Source organism: Stenella coeruleoalba (assembly GCF_951394435.1).
Source record: "Stenella coeruleoalba genome assembly, chromosome: 3".
Classification (NCBI taxonomy): Eukaryota; Metazoa; Chordata; class Mammalia; order Artiodactyla; family Delphinidae; genus Stenella; species Stenella coeruleoalba.
In genome coordinates this window covers 31,554,909-31,575,777 of record NC_137148.1, presented here as the reverse complement: position 1 = coordinate 31,575,777, position 20,869 = coordinate 31,554,909, and the positions used below count along the sequence as shown (strand labels likewise).

Here is a 20,869-nt window from a genome sequence, read left to right as displayed (position 1 = left end):
GGAAGTCTCTGCCTTTATTCTCCCCCTCAGCCAGCCCCGCCCCCCAGGCTGCCCCTCGGTGCTTCCCTCCCCGGGGAGAGCAGCCTTGGCGGCAGGGGGCCGGCTGTCAGAGCTCTGCGAGGGGCTGCGAGCCCCTCCTACCCGCTCTTCTCTTTCCTTTGGGAGCTCTCTGTGCTAAAAACAAGCTTGCTGAGAATCCTATTTTTCTGGGTGAAAGGTGAAAAATGCAGCACTTCCTCCAAGTGGAAAGCACTGGGCCCGCCAGCTCCGGGCACATTTCCGAGATCCCTCCGCCCACTCGGGGAGGAGATGGCTCCTTGCAACGGGGAGAGGAGAAGAGGTGGGCGGTGGAGGGAGGGAGGGAGGCGAGGGGACCGGAAGGGAAGCACCGGTTCCTCAGAAGCCCGGGCTGTGGGCATGTGGAAAGCAGAGGGCCTGTTTGTGTTGGAGGGGCCTGGGGGCTGGACAGGCCCCGGCCCAGAAATGGAAGGCAAAGAAGGGGGTGGGAGACCGGCGGCTGCTCAGAGGTGCCTGAGTCGCAGAGTCACCAAGCTGCCGCGCCTCGGGCCCTGGGGCAGCACGGGGACAAAGATGACCCCGCAGACCTTTCTGAGAAAGAGCCCCCAGGCGAGCTTAGAGGAAGCACGTGCCGGTGCGCAAGTCAGTTTTTGTAAGAAAAGCAAGAACAGTCCCCCTTTTTTTTTTAACATCTTTATTGGAGTATAATTGCTTTACAATGGTGTGTTAGTTTCTGCTTTATAACAAAGTGAATCAGCTATACATATACACATATCCCCATATCCCCTCCCTCTTGCGTCTCCCTCCCACCCTCCCTATGCCATCCCTCTAGGTGGACACAAAGCACCCAGCTGATCTCCCTGTGCTATGCGGCTGCTTCCCACTAGCTAGCTATTTTACGTTTGGTAGTGTATATATGTCCATGCCACTCTCTCACTTTGTCACAGCTTACCCTTCCCCTTCTTGACAGCACCCCAGCCGTCCTTGCTTAGAACACATGGGAAGTTCTGGAGAATTTTCTCAGATGCTGATTGTGGGACAAAAGCTTTTCAGTAACCCAGGCTTCATAATATCCTTCCTGGGCGGGACAGGGATGGCGTTAACCTCCGAGCTCCCTGGCTTCTCCTCAAAGCTCTTCCTAAAGCCAAGCGCGCAGCCAGCCTTCCCCGACATGCCCCTGCACAGAGCCGCTGCCCAAAAGCCGTGGCGCAGATCCCATCCCCTGCCAGGCCCTCCTCCTCAGCATGACAACACGGCTGCCAGGTACCAGGCAGCAGGTGGACCAAGGGGGCACAGCAGGGGCACAGCAGGCGGGGCTGGAAGAGGCAGGCGCTGCTCCCCTCGCTGGGCCCGTGACCACCACCTCCCAGGCCTCCGCCCAGCCCCAGGGACCCCACGGATGAACTCCTGCCAGGGCTCACCTCATCCCTGTTGCATCATTTCCCCAACAGCACAGGACTTGCGGTGGGGGATTGGTTGCACTAACGGCCCTAATTTTCCACCCTCCCTGAATCCATGCCCGGTGCTGCGTGACTTTGTAGTTGCTCTCACAATGGAGACAGAGTCTACTGCTTCATCTCTTGAGCGTACGGACTTTGACTAGCGCAATGTGGCAAAGGCGACATGAGGCAGTTCCAATCCCCGGCTGTAAAACGCCTTAGACCTCAGTTCCGGTGCTCTCCCCCTCCTCCATCACCGTGTGCAGGGCATGTCAGCCTAGCTCACGGGTCCAGCAGGAGGGTGGAGCGGACCCAAGTCACCTCCTCATCCCAGCCAAGGCGACGATAAGCGAGCCACCCTACACGTGTGAACGAGACCCACTGAAACCAGAAGGACCGCCTAGTCAAGCCCAGCCAGGATCAGCAGAAATGCCAAGCTGACCCCTCGAGGCATGGAAGCAGTCCGCACACCTTGCGGTATGCCGCTGAGGTTCTGTGGTTGTCTGTCGTGCAGCATTATTGTGGCGACAGACAGCAGATACACTTAGAGAGGAAACCGGGGGACCCACAAAACCAGGCTGAGTTCTCCTCGGCTGTCCTGCCCATCTGAAGTCGGGTCTAATCCCGCAGCTTCAGGACAAAGTTTATATTCCCCCAACCACCTCTGCTATAAACTCATCCCATGTTTCCCAAATTTTGGCCACTGAGAGGGTGAAAGAGCTTGGGATATACTGTCTCTTACCCTGTTCTCCCACGTGGAGCCCTCCCACGTGATCAGCTCCTCTTGGGTTCCCCTATTCTGCTGCCTTCTCACCCGCAGCCTCTCTACGGCTCTGATTTCATCACGTGTCACGCCTGTTTTTCTAGCCCACCTAGGGAAAGGCAATTCATCCTGTCCGTCACTCCCGGACCCCCAGCCCCGGGTTACCGTGCTTTTTCTCAGGATGACACTTGCAGGGCACAACAGCCCATCCGCAGCACAACTCTTCTGGCTTCAGCTCAACTGGACATTTTTCCAAAATCACCGTGACTTTTTTTTTTTAATCGATTCAAAATGTGAATCAATTGGAGTTGTGAAAGCAACTCCATTATATCTTGGGAAGCACTGACCCCGGATGTCTCCAAGGAAACGGTGTTGAGGTGAGGGTGACGGGGAGGTCACCTGTGGGTGACACCCACTCGCTACCACGTGGCTTTCTCCACTCCGCACTCACAGGTGATGTACGCAGGAGAGGAGGAATCGCTGTTGCTGTGAGCATTATTGCCCTGAGAGGAAGGATTCTGGTCATCGAAGGTTCCCAAAGACAGGAGGCGGAAGGGTGACGCTCAAGGCGAACGTCTCTAGTTTATTTATTCATTGTTTTAGAACCCTTAATGTGCCTAAAACTGTGCTTGGCACAAAGCTCGAAGCCTTCGCTGACCGCCTGCAAGCAAGAGCAGAGTCACGATGGGACTAATTACAGGCACTTGTGTGAGGTGGCTCGCATTTCCCACCTCTTTGGTGGTAGCATTCATCTCACCTGCCCTTGGCAAGTCCTGCCGTGGGGATCTGCCAGTGAGCCAGCTGTTTCCGGGGTCACCGCGTGGCACTGTGATGGCTCAGAAGGAAGCAGCCCCGCTGCTCTGGTTCTTGCCCAGATGCTCAGACCAGCCTGAGAAGCACTGACTGTATTCGTGTCCATTTCTAGACACCGCCTCGGGAGGGACCCGTAACCCCTCCACAGGTGAACGAACGACTAAATGAATGTGCTGTAGCCTTGTTCATCTTCTTTATTCAAGTTCACTACAGACACCCCCCCACTTCGAACCAGAATGACAGTGACTCACCTCAGTAATACATGTGCCTTTCCATCTGCTTCTTCTGGAAGCTTCACAGTCACCTCCTTGAGTCATCATTTACCGAGAGAGAACAGTCAGCTCCACAAAGTGCCCACCCCAAGTTACCTACCCCGCTCTGCTGATGCCACAAAGGGCCCAGACAAGTCGCCTTTGGGAGAAAATTCTTAGTGAGTGTGCAAAGAATTCAGGGTTGTCCACCCAAACCTGCAAAAGTATACTGTGTGGACAATCTGTAGCTATAAAAATATACACATACAAAAGGACAGCTACAAAGGCATGGTGCCCCTTTTCTTAGATTTGCATTATAAAAAGTAAGGACTTCTCATTAAAGGTAAACTTCCAGGGTGCAGCTTTATAATTAGGATTCTATCTCGAGTCTCCCTTAATCCTTATTTTCATAGTCAGAGCACATTGAACAAGCCAGTGAGGAGGGGAAGGGGTTAATCCTAGTAATTCGTGGGCCAAAGTAGAGAAATTTGAGGTTCAAGGTCTTACGGTCATTCTGCTATCAGTAAGAGTGTCAAGAGTCAGGGGAGGAGAGAAGTATTTTAATACTGCCCTTTGGGTCTCTCTCTCTTTTTTTTTCCCTTCTTTCTTTTTTTTTTTTCTTACAAACTATGAATCACAACACAGTCATTGAGCTACAGCAGACAGCCTCGGAAATTCGCCGTGATGTGTGATCTCTGGCGGCCACTTACACATTCAATGGACGAAGTCCGATGCTTCCTACACAGAGCATTCCGTTGGGTTTGGCCCACAGAGTGTCAGCAGGAAAGGCCACCCAGGGACTCCTGTCTTGGTCCTAGTTTCCCATCAGGGTGTACTTGCTCCTTGATGAAAGGAAACACACCTGGTCCCCGTGCCTCTGTGTGTGGTGTCAGGCAAGGTGTTGGAGCCCCCGGGTTTCTCAGGATAGAAGGTTCTGTCCCTTGGGCAGAGCCAGCTGGTGTTACTGGGCTCCACAAGTGTTGATGTTTTTCCCATCCACGGCGTCTTCCACGAGGGAAATGTGGTAATCGGTGGACAGGGTGAAATGAGAAATGCAGCCCACGAGGCCTCGCGTGTACTGCCTGTTAGTGTGCAGAGCAATTTCTTTCATTCCACCTGCCAGGAGGCCAAAGGAAGATGACGTGAGTCAAAGGGAAGGATGTCTCTTCAGTATGCCTGAGTGTCTGCTGACCAAGGCGTCCCTCAGCCGACAGGATAGGTGAGGCTGCGGTACCTAGAACTCAGGACATCGCAGCTGTCTAATTTATAATTATCCTTGAAGGAACAAGCTGACTTGGATCAATTTGATACACAATCAGAGCCTAGAAGTAGCCACCTCATAAGTGATTTCTGACCTAGTTGACCACTTAAAACCAAATAGTACCTGGTACATTTTGAAATGTTGTATAATGTCAACAAAATGTAGTATGTGTGGTAAGAGGTGATGTTATCTTAAACCAAGAGAAATACACTGATGTTGAATGCTTTCGATTAAGTTCACTTGTAGGAAATATCATACAGATAGAGGTATCTTTTCATGTTGATGTGTCAGCGTTAGTGGGTTCTAAGCTATGTACAAAAATACCACGCATTCTAACTCTGAGGGGGCCGGAAAGACAGATCCTCCTTCCTCAGGGAGAATTCAAGGAGCTATATTTAGCAGGCTCCTGTTCTATAAACAAGAAAAGCAGGGTTTTCCTGGTGGATCGGTCCACAGCACAAAATCATCTAAGTGCTTCCTGACCCCTCAGCCATGAGTCAGAAGTTCAGAAAATGGAAGAATGGAATATCTGGAGAGCTTCCTGATTTCCAAGTATCTGACCGACCCAGTGAAGTACACAGCTTTGGGAAACCCCAGCATGACAAACGGAAGGCTAAAAAGAAAACGCACTGGCCTAATTTAGGTTTCGTCAAAGGTCAAGGTCACTTACCCACATACAGAGCTCCGTTGATGTTGAGCTGCCTCATCATGCCAGGTGACTTGCCTGTTCTGGCCCCGTAGTCGTCCACAGTTATCTTTCCTGATTGGCCATCCCTGTGAAAACCGCCACCATTTTTGGAGCTTCATTCAGTAATTCAATCATGCATTCATTTTAATACAAATGTATTACTGAAGTCCTTACTAAGCACCCAGCACTATACTAAATGATGGAGCTACCAAAGTGAAACAAACAAAAACAAGCAAACAAAAAACCACCGACATTCCTAAGACAAACAAAAAATCCAATTGCCGGTGATCACACAGTGTCGCCACTCTATGGTGGAAGAATGGCCGCCGGGAGCTGTGGAATTCTACGGGAAGAGAACAGAAGCCCAGGGAAAGCTTCTGAAAAAAGACTCTGAGGTGCGTTTTGAAGGCTGGGTAGGTCAGGTGAAGGAGAAGGCTAATGCAGACAGGAAGTGGCAACGGCAATGAGAGAAAAGACGTGGGGGTTGGTACAGACTGAGCATAGAGAATTCTAGAGGTGGGAATAGAGCAGTAAAAGATGAAGCCAGAAGCAGACGGTGAAGGGCATAAGGAGCTTAGTTAGAATTTAGTCTGAAGGTGAGAGGGAACCAGAGAAGAACTTTAACAGGAGGAGTGGTGGTGACATGGTGACACGTGGTGAGTGTGGATGTGATTCTAAGCACAATGGGAAGCCAATGCAGTAGTCTTTGTAGAAGGTTACTCTTAGGGAGGATGAAGAATGGCTTTGAGGTTTCTAAAGGACCCAGAGAGTCACCCAAAAGTGACTCTGAGGACAGTGGAATGGAGGTGTTCATCTGTGGCAAGGGCTTTGCAGTTTTTTAAGGTGGTTTCCAAAAACCAGCCACACTTCTTCTCCTTCTCCCTCTTTTCTTCCTCTTTTTTTAACGAGCTCTTTATTGGTCTTTTAATGTTCCTTTTTTATAGCAATCACTTCTTGTTTCTTGGGTTAATAGCCTCTCCTACCTCACTGATGATACTCACGTTTTCATCATTTTTTTCATTCATAGTGTCTGTTTCCTCCAAGTTGCTCTGTTATATCTATTTGTTCTGATATCCATCTTTCATACTGGAAACTTTTTTCAAATGCCTAGTGATCCCCAACTGCCACACAGATAAGTGTTGAGCACCAAGAAGCAGACTGGAAGCACTGTGTGCTGGATGGCTTTTGTTGACTGTGGTGTGACCTGGCTCAGTCATTTCCTTGGGGGAATACCTGGATTTCCTATTCTTCTTACTGTGGGGTATAGACCTGGCTTCCAGCATTCTGGAATCTCCTCAAAGTCCACCTGCCCTGAAATCTTATCTCACTAGAGATCTCCGTGGAAGGCGAGGGCTTCTTCAAGTTTAGCCATCGAAGTTCTTTCTCTAGAAGATCTCTGCTGAGTGAAGATTTGGGAGTTCAGCCTCTCTGGCCCGCTAGTGTTAGTAAAGGGCACAGGTGGGAGTTGGTACCGAGATGACCTAACGACCCGGATCAAGGATACTTGGATGCCAGGCCAGGATGGGGAACAGGAAATGGGACTAAAGGGAATTGGAGAGTACATCCCGTCAGCTCTGTCTCCCACTGTGGCAGGTACTCACCGAACAGCCTTGACTCGGTGCCACCGACCGTCACTGAATGACCCGTTCACCGTGATGGATGCTACACCACTGCCCAGGTTATAGCTAAAGGCGTCGGAGAAGAACAAGACAGAGAACGGAATCAAACACTGATGTACACACCGACGGTCGTTCACAAATGATTCTCACTGCGAAAGTTCTTTGGAGCTCAGGATGTAGTTTCTTTAACACAACACAAAACAACGTTATAAAGACACTAGGTCCCCAGATTAGGCCATGAGTGACCCAAACTGGTTTTTTATTTTTAACTGTGGTGAAGTTTACAGCCTTAACCATTTTTAAGTGTACAGTTCAGTGTTAAGTACATTCACATTGCTATGCAACCAATTCCAGAACTTTTTCATCTTGTAAAACTGAAACCCTCTATCCATTAAACAACTCGCCATTTCGCCCTCCCCCAGCCCTTGGCAACAACCATTCTTTCTGTTTCTATGAATTTGACTGCCCTAGGTACCTTGTATAAGTAGGGTCATACAGTGTTCGTCTCTTTGTAACTGGCTTTTTTCACTTAGCATAATGTCCTCAAGGTTGATTTATTTTAGGCTCTATGTACAGTATTAGAGTATAAGGAACAAAAGGGCTTTATCGTTTGTAATGTGTTGTATCAATACTAGGTTGAATAGTATCCCCCAAAATTAATGTCCACCCAGAATCTCAAAATGTGACCTTATTTGGAAACAAGGTCTTTGCATATGTAATTAGTTAAGAGGGGTTATACGGGGGTTATATGGGGTTAGGGAGGCCCTAAATCCAATATGACCGGTGTCCTTATAAAAAGTGGAGATTTTGACACAGAGACAAAGACATACGGAGAAGAACGCCACATGAAGATGGGACTGGAACATTGCATCTCTAAGCCAAGGAACACCAAGGATTGCCAGCAACCATCAGAACCCAGGGGACAGTCATAGAACAGACTCCCTCAGAGCTCCCAGGAAGAAGACACCCTGCCAGCAGCTCCAGGTTGAAATTCTAGCCTCCAGAACTGTGCGAGAATACATTTCTATTGCTTTAAGTCACCCAATTTGTGGTGAGTTATTATGGCAGTCCTCAGAAACTAATACATGTGTTTTTACTTTTCAAAAGACAAAACAGAGCGAAACATTGCAGAGCAAGCTGAGCCCCAAAGAATTTACGGGAAGTTGCCTAAAATCTCAGAGCTAACGTATAGGACTTGAACTTGGTGTCTTCCCTGCCCCCGACCCTGCCACATTTTACTCGGTAGCTTTCTATTTCCTATTTCAGTTGCCAGATACTGTGATACGCTAAGGGGATCAGAAGACATGCATATGTTGTTTACCAGAGAGAAATAACCCTCTTATTTCAGTGTTCATTCAATTATTCTAATTTAATTCAATACAACAAATATTTGGTGAGTGACGATTCTAGGCCGGGCACTGGGCCAGCTGCCTAGACCTCCCCTTGATAAAATAATAAAGCCTATGTAATCATGCTTTTGAAGGAAAATGTATTCCACCTGGACAACCCTCTCCTCATCTTGTAAGAGGACATGTCTCTCCTTTAGCTCGTTGGCCAAGACATAGGAATATTGAGAGGAAACCCGCATTAGTCACTGAGCTCTTGCATGCACTCAGTATAAGAAAGGAGCAAAAATAGAAAGCTTTGGCTTTCCCCAGGGAAGCACTATGGGTCCTTTCTTTAATACTGGAGCTCAAAGAAGTCACACAGCCCATCGACATTTAACCAAGAATAGAACTCGGGTGACTTGACAAACTCGGAGACAAAGATGTTGCTCTGACCCAGAAAACTCCACTGTTTTCTAATGAATTTTCCCACATCAAGTGTCTCCTTGTACGAAGCAGCCTGGAGGTGGAATTTTCAGATTTCATTATTTAGTGGCCAAATGCTTGTTGAAGAAATGAATGAGTATAAGGAAGGGCTGAGAGCTGGTTGGCAGAAATGTAGCTGAATTACTATGTGGGCTTTTATGAGAGGCAGAACGGGGTGATGGAAGGAGCCTAGACACTTGGATTAGATGAATCTGCCTCAATTCCCAGCCTCGCCAATTACTAGTTCTGTGATCTTGGGCAATTTGCTTCGTTTCTCTGAGCCTAAATTTTCTAATCTGTGAAATGGGGTAATAATACCTTCCCTGAAGGGTCTTAGGGAAGATTCAGTAAGGTAACATATGTAAAGAGCACAGCACAGAGTAGGAGCCAAGCAAATAAGCCCACTGCCCCAAATATACGCAGTACTTAATGCAGCTTGGATATAGCATCAAACAATACAACCTGGGGGAGCCAGCAATAGGAGAAAGTTGCCGCCAAGAGATAAACTCATCGAGCCTCTCCTGGAAGAGTAGTCATGTGTGAGAGTAAACCAACAGGCTGTAAATATGTAACCAGAACGTCCAGAAACACCCAGGTGTCAGAATCAAGGTGACTCGGGTATAGCTGCAGTGGCACTAGACTGGAATGTGATTGTAATCAAGTGAATGGAAACCTTTTCAGTTGTGTTCGGACGAAGGCCGGGCCGCCTTCTGTTCTCCAGCCTGATAACACGCCTGTTCATGCAATGAGCCAGACTGCATTCAAGGGAGCAAACGCTGAACCCAGCAGACAGGAGTCCAGCCGTCACTGCAGGTGGTGGCGTGGCTCAGTTGGCACATCTCTGGCCTGACTCTCCAACCCCCCCCAACTCTCTCTGATTTCAGACCCTCCGAATAACCTCCTGCTCCCCCAGACACCTGATACATCACCCTGGAACTTCTCTTTCTTTTAAATAATAAATGACCAAGATTAGTGGTTGCCTTCGTTGGGAGAGGGCATGAGGGAGCCTTCCTGGGTGTGGGTGGGGGAATGTTCTATACCTTGTTCTGGGTGGTGGTTACACGGGTGTTTACATGTTTAAAAATGTATTGAGCTGTACACCTAGTATTTTGCACTTTATGTAAATTATACCTCAATTTTTAAAAATTGAAGCATAGTTGAATTACAACGTTGCATTAGTTTCTGGTGTACAGTGACGTGTACACCAGTCTACGTATATGCTTCTTCAGATCCTTTTCCATTATAGGCTATTACAGGATATTGAATATAGTTCCCTGTGCTATACAGTAGGACCTTGTTGTTCATTTTATATATAGAACTGTGTATCTGTTAATCCCAAACTCCTAATTTATCCCTCCCAACCCCCTTCCCCTTCGGTAACCATAAGTTTGTTTTCTATGTCTGTGAGTGTGTTTCTGTTTTGTAGGTAAGTTCATTCGCATCACGTTTTTTTTAGATTCCACATACGAGTGATATCGTATAATAGTTGTCTTTCTCTGACTCACTTCACTTAGTTATACCTCAATTTTTTCAAAAAGGTAAAAACATGTGAATGAACGAATAAATGAACAAATAAATGCACACCTGGTTTCTCTATCAACGTCCTGTGCATCCGGTTAGCGTGAATCGGTTAACCTGATCCAAGAGTACCTACTCAATTTGGTGCTCACGGAAGGCTAGGAGGCTGAGCACCAAGGCGGGCCACCAGGAAATGCCATCAGGTGGGGTCCTTATACTTAGGCCTCCTTTAAAGTATAGCACAGGGTACTCTGCTAATGTCAGACTGCTTTCCTTTCTCTGCTGCATGAAAATGTTATCAAGGTCACATGGAAAATTAGCGGGAAAGATCGCCCGTGAAGTGATATTCACACACCTGGCTTCATGCCCTAAACATAATCATAAAACAAAATGAAACGAAACAAACAGCAAAAACCACACTCGTCGCTGAGCTCGCTGATTCCCTTTCTTTTACTTCAGCTTGCACCAAAACCATACATAATTGTTTCGTTTAGAATTCCACTGTTTTTCCTTATTCTCTGGTTGAAGTGCTCTGAGCTCTAAATTAGCAAAAGGACAAGCATTTAGGTGAAGAAAGCTGAGATTATATTGTATTATCTTAGGTTTCCTACTGTTTGCTTTGGACCTGGATCAAACACCAAAACCTCAAAAATGGTTCATCTACCCAATCAACCAGTTCACTCTCTAGGTTCCACTGATGTAAGCTGCTTGAGGGCAGGGCCTTCTTCAGAATAATAACAACCATAAAAATAATAATAGCTACATTTTATTTAGTAGATATATCGGGCCAACTTCCTGACATATGTTAGCGATCGGAGTTTTTAGAACATAGAAAACACCCGATCAGGGATGATCATTATCACTAATAACTAGATATACCAGGCCCTGCACTAAGGCCTTTCTATGAATTAACTCATTCAGTCCTCATGACCAACCGTTTCCTTTTACGGAGGTCGGTAACTTGCAGGAGATCACGTGGCCGTGGGAATCCGGCACGTCTGACTCTGAAGCCCATGCTTGTGACCACTTCAGACCCTGTTTCTCAGGGCGTGGTGGTTCCTGATGGCTTCCAATGAGATTCTGGCGCTCAGCGGGATTTCCTCCACCAGCATCTCTGGGTGTGGGCCCAGGAATCCAGTAACCTCTAACATGAGCCCCGCAGCTGACTCTCTGTATGCTGACAGTTTCAAACCAGTGGCCACACTCTGATTCCTCTCTGTGCCCAGCCTCCCGCAGGGCTTCCATACATCTGTGTTGGGTGAGTAATGCTGGGGGCAGTGGCTGCCCAGAGGCAGGAAACGCAGCAAAGCAGCCGCGCCGGGCCTGGGGCCCAGGGAAGAGTTCAGATGTCTGCCTGCCTCCGGTGGAGACTGAGTGCTGTGCCCTTTACGCAGAGCACAGCCAGAACTCCAGGCTAAAGAGGAAAACACGGGGCCTATTTCCAGAAACCTGAGAAAGAGATGGTAAGAAAAGAAATACATCGGGATGGCGTGGAGTTGTAAGAAGGGTGCGCGGGGGCCTGGGGGTCTGCCCAGGGCCGGGTGTGAGAGCCAGCGGGGGCTGTGAGGGGTCCCGAGCAGATCGAGCTTTCCTGTCCAGCTGGGTTTTCGCTGGCGGTTTAGGGGGAAGTTGGGCCTCCCAGCCACGGCTGAGCTACTGTTTCAGTTCCTTTTTCTGGGCACAATCAAGTACTTGAGGCCTTGGCGAGGTTAACCACAGGAAAACCACAAGAAAATGGCTTTGCGGCAGCCAGCCTGAAACTGGGGTGTGAAGAGCTCAGCATTTGACCTCAGGGCCCGGGGGGAGGGGACGGAGGTGGTGAGAACTGCTCTCTCAACCACACGTGGCACCCCAAAGTCCTCGACAACCATAGGGTCACATCGCTGAGCACACTCTGCTGGGTAGGGGCAAGCGTGCTGTTGGACAAGTGACATTTCCTTTCGAAATGCCTTTTATTCGAATTGCAAAGACATAGCATTCTACCCTGGCTGTCAGCAATCCCAGCGCATGACCCACTGAAGCCCCACAATTAAGCCTTCATCTTCTCTGCAGTTCCGCTCTCACTTTCGTCTATTTCAATTCCAATTAATTCCATATCATTTAATGAACACTCGTGCTAGTCACCAGAGGGGGGATTAAAGAAGGAAAAGCCAGAGAAATTCCTGTCCCCATGGAACAGATGGTGAGTAGGGGTTTCAAACCTTAGCAGGCGTCAGAATCACGTGGAGAAACAGTTAACAGATTGCTGGTTCCCACCTCTAGAATTTTTCTGGTTCAGTAGGTCAGGGGTGGAGCCTGAAAATTTGTATTTTTCATAAGTTCCCAGGAGATGCTGACGCTGCGGGTCCGGAGACCACAATTTGAGGATCACTGGTCTAAACGAGATATTTCTAACCTCAAGTGAGGCTGTACCATCACAATCTGTAGAGAAGCTTTTTCATAGTACACAGCTGGCGCCTGCCCCTCGGGAATCCCGCTAGCACCCAGCTGCCACCCAGCTTCTGGTGGCGAGAAGTCATCCAGGTAATCCTTTAGCTACTTCATAGGAACCCACTTGACAAATCTGAGAGCAGTCTAAACCGACGTAAAAGATGTTAGAACTTCTGGAACTGGCTCATCCGTTATCACCCAAGAAGCACTTTTAAAAATCCAAATGTTGGGTTGCCCTATGGAGATATGAATCTGTGCTTTGTTCTTTGCAGTGGGAGATCGGACAAAGCAGGCATTCTCCTTCCCAAGGCTCCAGAGTGAATAGGGAGCAGAGTCAGAATATAAAGAAAGGTCTCTAGACTGAATCTTCAGATCTTCCTGAGCTGGAGAGCGCTGGGCCAAATGCCCGAGTCCGTGCTTGGCAGGATCAACGTCCTCTTCCGACTACTTCCTAATTTGTAAGTGGGGAGTATATGGCAGGAACATACTGGAACAGGAGTCACAAAACTTTCCTCTGGAGGGCCAGATAATAAATATTTCAGGCTTTGCCATACAGTCCCTATTGAACCTACTCAAGCGTATCACTGTCTCATGAAAGCAGTCGCTGACAATACGTAAATGAATGAGGGTGGCAGCATTCCGATAAAACTTCATTTACAAAAATGGGTGGCGTGCCAGATTTGGCCGTCAGGCCATAGCTGACCAACTGCTGCTCTAGGGATGGATATTGGAAAGAAAGACCAGGAGCCTCAAATTAACTCGGAGCTGCAGGCAGCTGTTCATTCTAGCAGACTGCGCTCTGGCTCCCCCTGCAACCCTCTGTTCGGCGTGATCTGTACCGTCTGAGAAAAATCGCAAGGTGATGTAGAAAGCAGCTGGAGTAGGGGTTACCTGAACACCAGGGCTCCGTCCCGAAGGCCCAAGGAAATGAAGTCACTGTTGGGTCTCATGGGGCTGTCTCCCCTCCACATCAACAGGCCGTCTTTGGCAGTTGTCTTAAACCTCATGAATACATTTGATCTGGATCCTGACACCCTGGAGGAAATACACAAATAATGACATCAGATCAACCAGTCTCCACCAACATTCATTCCTGAGGAATCCCAGATTCCTCTGCCAATTATGAGGATAATCTGACATTTCTGACTCTTGCTACCAGGAGATTAGAAAAGGCATCACCACCACAGGTCATGCCATGGGTCTAAAGGTCTGACCTCCTCATTCTGCACTTTGGAGTCTGTCTCTCTCCCCAGGTGTGGTCAAATGCCACAAGAGAGCATTTGATGAGTCACAGATCAGCCAGACTGTGGCCAAGGCCATGGTCCCAGCCTGCACCCCCAGTACACACCTCAAGTCTTCCCTCTTTCCTGTCCTACCACTCACGGGTCCTTGGGAAAGTGCCCCTATTCCTCAAAAGGAAGTGGTTTCCTTAATTACCAAGAGGTTCAAGCTGGCAGCTGCTCTGGGCTATGATCGTGGCTGTGGATGGCTATCTCTGGAGGTGACATCCTTGAGGGCAGAGGAGGAATGACTGGACAAGGGGCAGAGTGTCAGACAAGGAAGGTGCCTTGTCTGGAAAGAAGGTGATGGGATAATGGTCTCGAGGGGTGTTGGGGCAAAAACAGGGTGGAGAGGAACAGGAAGATGAGAGGAAGGAAGGGGTGGTCAGGAAGGTCAGGTCCCGGCCCTACAGCTTTGGCTGGGAATAGGCTCACGTGATTCTGTGTCCCTATCAGTTCTGAGATGTTCTTAACAATTCTTGGGAAGAGACTAGTTCACAGATCCAGTTTCCCTAGAAAGTGACCAGTGTTTCATCTGCAATAGGAAGAAAAGCAACCACGAGGTCCTTAAATAAAAGGTGAGATGAGAGTAAACATCATTTAATATTGCTCCTAAGATGGCACTACTGGAAAAAGCTCTTTATCCATTTTCCTGTCACGTGCACCATCCCTCTGTCTCACGAACATGGCCTGGAGTGCAGAGTGCATTCAGTAGTGAACAGTGGAGGGGACTTTTGTCTAAGGCTTCCCAGAGCCTGAGCCAGACAGGAGGAGATCAAGTTTGCCCTCCCCAGGCAGGGTCTCAGAGTGGTGGGCGAGGAGCAGGGTCCATGATACTGACTGCTTCACCAGGCCAGGTGCAGAGCGATCCAGCCCCGGGCTGTTCCCTAGAGAGCTGCTTTCCCGTCTTCTGTCCAAGTTTCCTTCTTTCCCTCACTTGCCTTGGAAACATTGATTGGTACAAGCCAATCACGATGGTTCCATTTCTCTTGCAGTGACTGGTTTAGGGGTGGGCATGTGACCCACCGTTGTCCAATGAGACAGAGGAAATTTATCAGGAGGATTCTAGAAAAGACTCCTTTCCTTTTTAATAGAGTCACATGAAAATAAAAAGTTTTTTTACTTGCATGGGATATTGCCATGATTTACAGCCATTTAATGAGCATTTATGAACAACTATCTTATAACCACAAAGGGTATAACCATTGGAAAATAAGCTGAGGATAACAAGGCAGGAAAATGGGTCTTTGAATAATACCGTTGATTATCTGAATTAATCAACTCAGGATCCAGTCTAAGTCTGGACAGCTTGTTATGTGACATAATAAATACCCTCCACGTTTAAGACATGTTGAGCTGAGTTTCCTGTTACTTGCAGCCGAAGGCATCTAACTGAAGCAGACCCTGAGCTTGACTTTTACCTGCAGCTTCACACACATGCACACGTACATGCACCTACCTATATGCACACAGGTGCCACTGGGCTTTCTGCTTTGGGGCACTGCACCTCCTCCTTTCACCAAACCCCTCTGCTCCCAACCACCCAGTGCCTCTCACTAAGCACCAGGGGGCTAGAAACTTGGGCCTTGTTCACACGCTCCCAGTTTCTGGGGACTGAACACCCTTCCATCTCTGGGGAGAAAGGGCTGAAGAAAGAAGAGGGTTTCTTGGCTGGGAATCTATTTTGCCTAAGGCCCATGCAAGACAACCTTGATAAACACAACATAAGAGTAGAGAAACAAAGCCCTGTCTGTCTGGTGTGTGTTCAGAGTCACCAGGGACATCCAGTGCCCTAGGAAAATGTCTCTCAACCTCTTTTGTTCCTCGAAAAGCCACCAAGTTCCACCCTAAGAACTGCATGCCTTTGGCTTAAAGCATTGCCTTAGTCTGTGAAGATGTGATCAACCTGAAGAGGATGGGAACATTCTAGAATGATTGTGCTGGTGGTAGGGTGAGGGATGGCACTCTCTAAACTACAAAGAGCTAGGGGGGAAGGAAAAGAAAGAGAAAAGGGTAAACTGAAAGCGTCAAAGCCAAGCTTCACTAGATCGAAGACTTTGCCTAGAGCCAGTCTTTCCCATGTCGTGCAAAATAGGCTATTCCAGACCAGGAGCTTGGAGCCCGGAGCGGGCTGGAGCATCTGCCACCAGCGATTAAAAGCCACAGCTGTGACTCAGGCATCTCCTTAGATCATGCTCTTGTATCCACGTGAAGAGAGCTGAGGAGCCCCCCACCGAACTGGAAAGAGCCTGAAGAGGACAGTGGACCTCGTCGATGGAGACGCAAAGTAGGACACGGACCTGGGGCTGTTGTCTGGTTGTCTGTTGTCTGCCCCAGAACCCTTCCTCGGCTGGCTTCTTCAGACCATGGCCACAGAGCAGCATCACGCTGACTGCCCTGCTGGGGAATCGGACTCATATAACCCTGGCTTCGGGAGCATCAAGTTCTCACTGCCTCTCAAAGCCTGAATATTGGAAATCCCGGGGCCGGGCACGTCCCTTTCTCTGGGAAACGTCCCTTGGACCAGAAAGGCTTTGGGTTGTTTGTCATGGGCTTGTTTCAAAGGTTGCATTTTTGAGTTTGTTTTTTGTGTTGTTTTTGTTCTAGTTTCTATGTTTATTTTGTATGTTTTTTCCCCTCTGGGACTATGGCTAAATTCTCGTGCCTTTCTGGAGAACTATCTTCTGGCACGGAAGATAAGGAAAAGCTCTGGGAAAGATATTGAGAAATTGACCGACCAGGAGATAAGGAAGGTGCCTGTGGAAGCTTCTTACCTCTTGAGGATATCCGGATGGTCATATGTCAGGTAACTGCGGCCGATAAACTGAGGGATCTCAATGGCTTCTGTGATGGCTGAGACAGAACAGAAAATGGAGGTTACATGCTACATGGCTCTCTTGACCCCTACACTCCACCACGTGGCGGGAAAATACAAAGAAAGCCAGTTCCTGGAAGCAGGACATTTATCAACTTGGCGGCCCCTTCCTCTTGGCTGTACAGGCACTTGGCCTGGTTTGGGACTGCCCGGCCTGATGGCCTGTAATTGGCATCTCCCTGCTGTCCCCTCTCTGGGGCTGGCCGTCACTCCTATCGGTCTCAGCACTGCCGAGAAGGCCTTGCAATATGCCAAAACTTGAACTGTGCCCAATTATTCTTGGAAGCCAAAGGGCAGGTCTTGGGCCATGCGAGGAGCAGCTGGGGATAACCCTGTTCTCCAAGGGAGGCAGAGAAAACAATCCCCCCAACAAAACCCACCAGGATTTCTCTAGCTGAAGCCAATCTGGTCCAGAGCCCTTTCAGCCATGACCTCAGACACTGGTGAAGCAGAGGGGATGAGGCTTTGACAATTGTTTGCAAATCACCTTCCGGTGTTGTATTTCACAAGATTTTCACCACAATCACAGGAAGGAGTGGGGGTGGGGGGTGGGGATGGGAGGGTTTGATTGTTCCCATTTTTATATTTTTACTTTATCATTATTATTTTTTGCGGTACGCGGGCCTCTCACTGCTGTGGCCTCTCCTGTTGCGGAGCACAGGCTCCGGATGTGCAGGCTCAGCGGCCATGGCTCACGGGCCCAGCCGCTCTGCGGCATGTGGGATCTTCCCGGACCGGGGCACGAACCCGTGTCCCCTGCATCGGCAGGTGGACTCTCAACCACTGCGCCACCAGGGAAACAACCCATTTTTATAGACTAGGAAATTGAGGCATAAAATCATCAAGGATTTGCCCAAGATCATACAGCTAAGAAAACAATAGACCATGAGCCAGACCGACTCTCCCCAGTTCTGGCCCTGAGCCCGCTTTTTACTTTTCAATATTTTAGAGGTGTGTTTCCTTCCTCCCAACTTCTCATCTTTGTGTTCTTGAGGAATCTCCTTCTTCCATACAGTCAGTAAAAGAATAGGCTAAGGGGTTGTGTTTGGTGTCACAAATTAGGGATAATTTAGGGGATTTCTTCTAAAGAGATTATAGCAATATCTCTCTTCTCTTTAGAAAGGCACAAATGGCAGTTTAAATAAATTAAGGTAGAGTGAATCTCATGTTTAAAGAAATGTGCAAAACGAGAGAGAATAAGCCAGCTTATAAAACGAGTTCTAGTTTCACAAAAATATGCTGTTGGTACAAAGACATTGAACTAAGGACTCTATACCCAGGGGAGAAAACGTACAATTATTGACACTACAAATGACAGGAGAGTTTAAACTCAACTTCTAAACATTAAAAGAAAGAAGGAAGGAGGGAAGGAAGGAAGGAAGGAAAGTAAAACACAAAATCCAATGACGTTGGGCCCCCAAATATAGGTTCCTATGTTAGCAGGTCACCACAGCATGCTCCCATTCTCTTCATAAAAAAATGAAGGAAGGAAAGGAGGAAGGGAGAGAGAAAGAAAACAAGAAATGCAGAACAGAAGTAAAAAATGTTAAAGACAGTTTCTGAGGTAACTAAGAAATTGCTTCACTGTCCTCTGAGGCAGCATAGCCCAAGACAAGGGCCTGCTGACCGGAGCACCTTTTAGAGACTGGAGTGAACAGCTCTTGCATCTTAAATTCTGGGCTGTACCACAGGCCTATCTTCCTGTGCTTAAAGCGAGTAGGAGGAAGAAGGAAGAAAAGGAAGTCGAGAGAAGGAAAAAGATGCAAAATGACATGAGCAGAAAGATGGTGGGAAGAGGGAAGAAGAAGGGGAAAGTAGACGCCAGAAGAATAGAAAAGAAAACCGTGGAGAAGGTGTAAAAATGGGTGGCAGCCCCGGGCAGGGGAATGAGAGGGGGATGGGAAAGGTGAGGCTGGGAGAGACACCCAGAGGAGCAGAAATAGAAAGGAGAGGGCCAGAAGGGGGGATGAGAAGTAAGAGTGCGGAAATGCAGGAGGGCAGGAGAGCTCTTAGCTGGGCTGGCAGGCCCCGGACTGCAGGCTGCTAGTGCTGAGACAGGAGGAGAGACTATCCCACCCAGAGCTAAACATCACCCGGGCGCCCCTGCTGGGTTAGGCTGAGCCTCAGGCAGGGCCTGTCCCCGCTGTTGGGTCTGTGGCCAATAGTCCTCATTCCCCTGGACTCCCTGAAATGGTCAGGGCACACTCTGCACCTGGACCCTCAAAGGGGTGTGTAGGAGCCCCATCCAGGTGCCTGCTAAGCCCCCCAGCTCAGGAGCTCAGGGCTTCCCGAGGTCCAGCTGGGGGACAAGTGTGTTCCCAGGGCCGGCGATTTTGGAGGGAGGATGCCCACCACCCTGGGAGGTGTGTCCCCCTCATTACCTCTGCAGGTGGTTGGCCTGCACTGTGCCCGCAGCCTGCCTTGGCATGAGCCCAGGGCACTGTCACAGCTTCTCAGAGGACTCACTGTACTTACTATTGAGGCAGTAGTTCCCACACTCTGCCAGGTGCCAGCATGAAACAGAACAGGGAAGGTCAGAATCTCACAGTCATTGTAAAATCCCAATTACTTTGGTTGCAGATTTCTGGGAACCAGCCTTGCTGCCCTCGTGCAGCCCTGCAGGAATTCACATTCCTCTTACGGAATGTGAATCTGATTCCCAACAGGAACCACTGGAAATCTGCATGGTGAGCACCAAGTCACCCAACACACCTCCCCAGTCCCAGCTCACGAGTGGAGGCACAGGTGGTGGTGGACCAAGAAGATGTATGTAAGAAATTGTCTGACACTCTGAGGCTCCCCTGAGCTTGTGCTGACAGTCCCCATTTAATCTAAACCTGGAGAAATTCCTTGTTAAAGTTACTTACCTTGTCAATGACCATTTATTTTCTTGTTTCCAGGCTACGTGTGAAAAAGGCATGATAAGCCAGCCAGCTGCCTCTTTTTTCTCTCCGTAGTGGAAACTATCACCCTAATTCCCACCCCACCCCCTTTGCAATGTTCCAGAGCCCTGGTGACGTGGGGATTAACAAAGAGCAGGGGAACGCTCTAGAAATGACACCGCGGAATACAAAAATGGTGAAAATACACTCAGTGTCGTCAGCGTATGTGGATAAATATTAACTCCGTCCTACAACATTACAGCTAGAAGTGACCATCTAGCCCTTTCTGGCCCTTTGTGGTTTGTTTAAATACTGTCAGCACAACTATATTTGGCCCTAACCCTTTATATCTAATTTCTTCTACATTGTCTTTTTCTCTGTGGCAAAGGCACTCGTCGAAAAGTGTTTCTGGTGCTTCCTCACATGTAGACCTAAAAGCTCGTGCCCTCTGGTGACACAGATAATACCCCCAATGAATAGCCTGCAAGCTAGGCAAAGCATTTTCCACTGCAGGGACTTGAAATTCCCAATGGACCATATGACGAGTTAAGGGGAGCTTGCTGGCTCCTTCATAGTCCCAGGACCAGTGAAGGAAGGACCTGGGGTGTAGTAGTAACCTAGCTTTCTCAGCAGCCAGGACTCCTCTCAACAACCCCCTGAGAGATGGCCATCCAGCCCCAGGGAACACCTTCCACAATGGGTAGCTCTCTCGCCCGTAGGGCAGCACCCTCCACTGCTGGACAGCTCTACTTGGAGCAGATGTCTCGGTTCCATGAAACTGACTCTGCAGCCGTAAAGTAAAGAACAGCAAAAAAATGTTTTTCAACACTACCAGTCTTCAGCTATCTAAACATGAACATCTAGGTTGAACACCCCCCCAAATTTTCCATTGTTTATGATACACCATCAAAAGAAAACAAATTCCCTGTAGTATGCACAATTTCTATGTTTTATTTACTTGTGATTTGCATACTGAGTTTTCTTAAATTATAGCCCATACTTAATGATGCTATGTGTTTTACGCACTGGGACCCCTCTCCCCGGCCAAAAGAATCACCCAAATCACACCCAGCAATACGATGTGAATTCACTAGACACAACATAAAATGTCCAGAATGTGGGAGATCAGTATGGACCAGGCAGGTTCCCATCTCTGAGGACTGCGCATCCCTGACAAATGTGTGACCTAAGCCATTAGCTTTTGGTGTCGGGAGTGAGTGT

At 48.5% G+C, this 20,869-nt stretch overlaps 1 protein-coding gene across 1 annotated transcript in view; it reads right to left on the bottom strand.

Moving 5' to 3' along the window:
• Positions 1-868: 868 nt before the first annotated feature.
• EGFLAM (EGF like, fibronectin type III and laminin G domains) overlaps positions 869-20,869 on the bottom strand; it is a 173,406-nt gene continuing 153,405 nt past the window's right edge. Inside the window, exons 19-23 of the mRNA XM_079915676.1 lie at positions 16,666-16,744; positions 13,503-13,646; positions 6,835-6,918; positions 5,216-5,319; positions 869-4,400 (exon numbers count right to left, since the gene is read on the bottom strand). Of these exons, the coding sequence (XP_079771802.1) occupies positions 4,246-4,400; positions 5,216-5,319; positions 6,835-6,918; positions 13,503-13,646; positions 16,666-16,744 (566 nt within the window). The 3' untranslated portion in view covers positions 869-4,245. The remainder of the gene's footprint in view (positions 4,401-5,215; positions 5,320-6,834; positions 6,919-13,502; positions 13,647-16,665; positions 16,745-20,869) is intronic.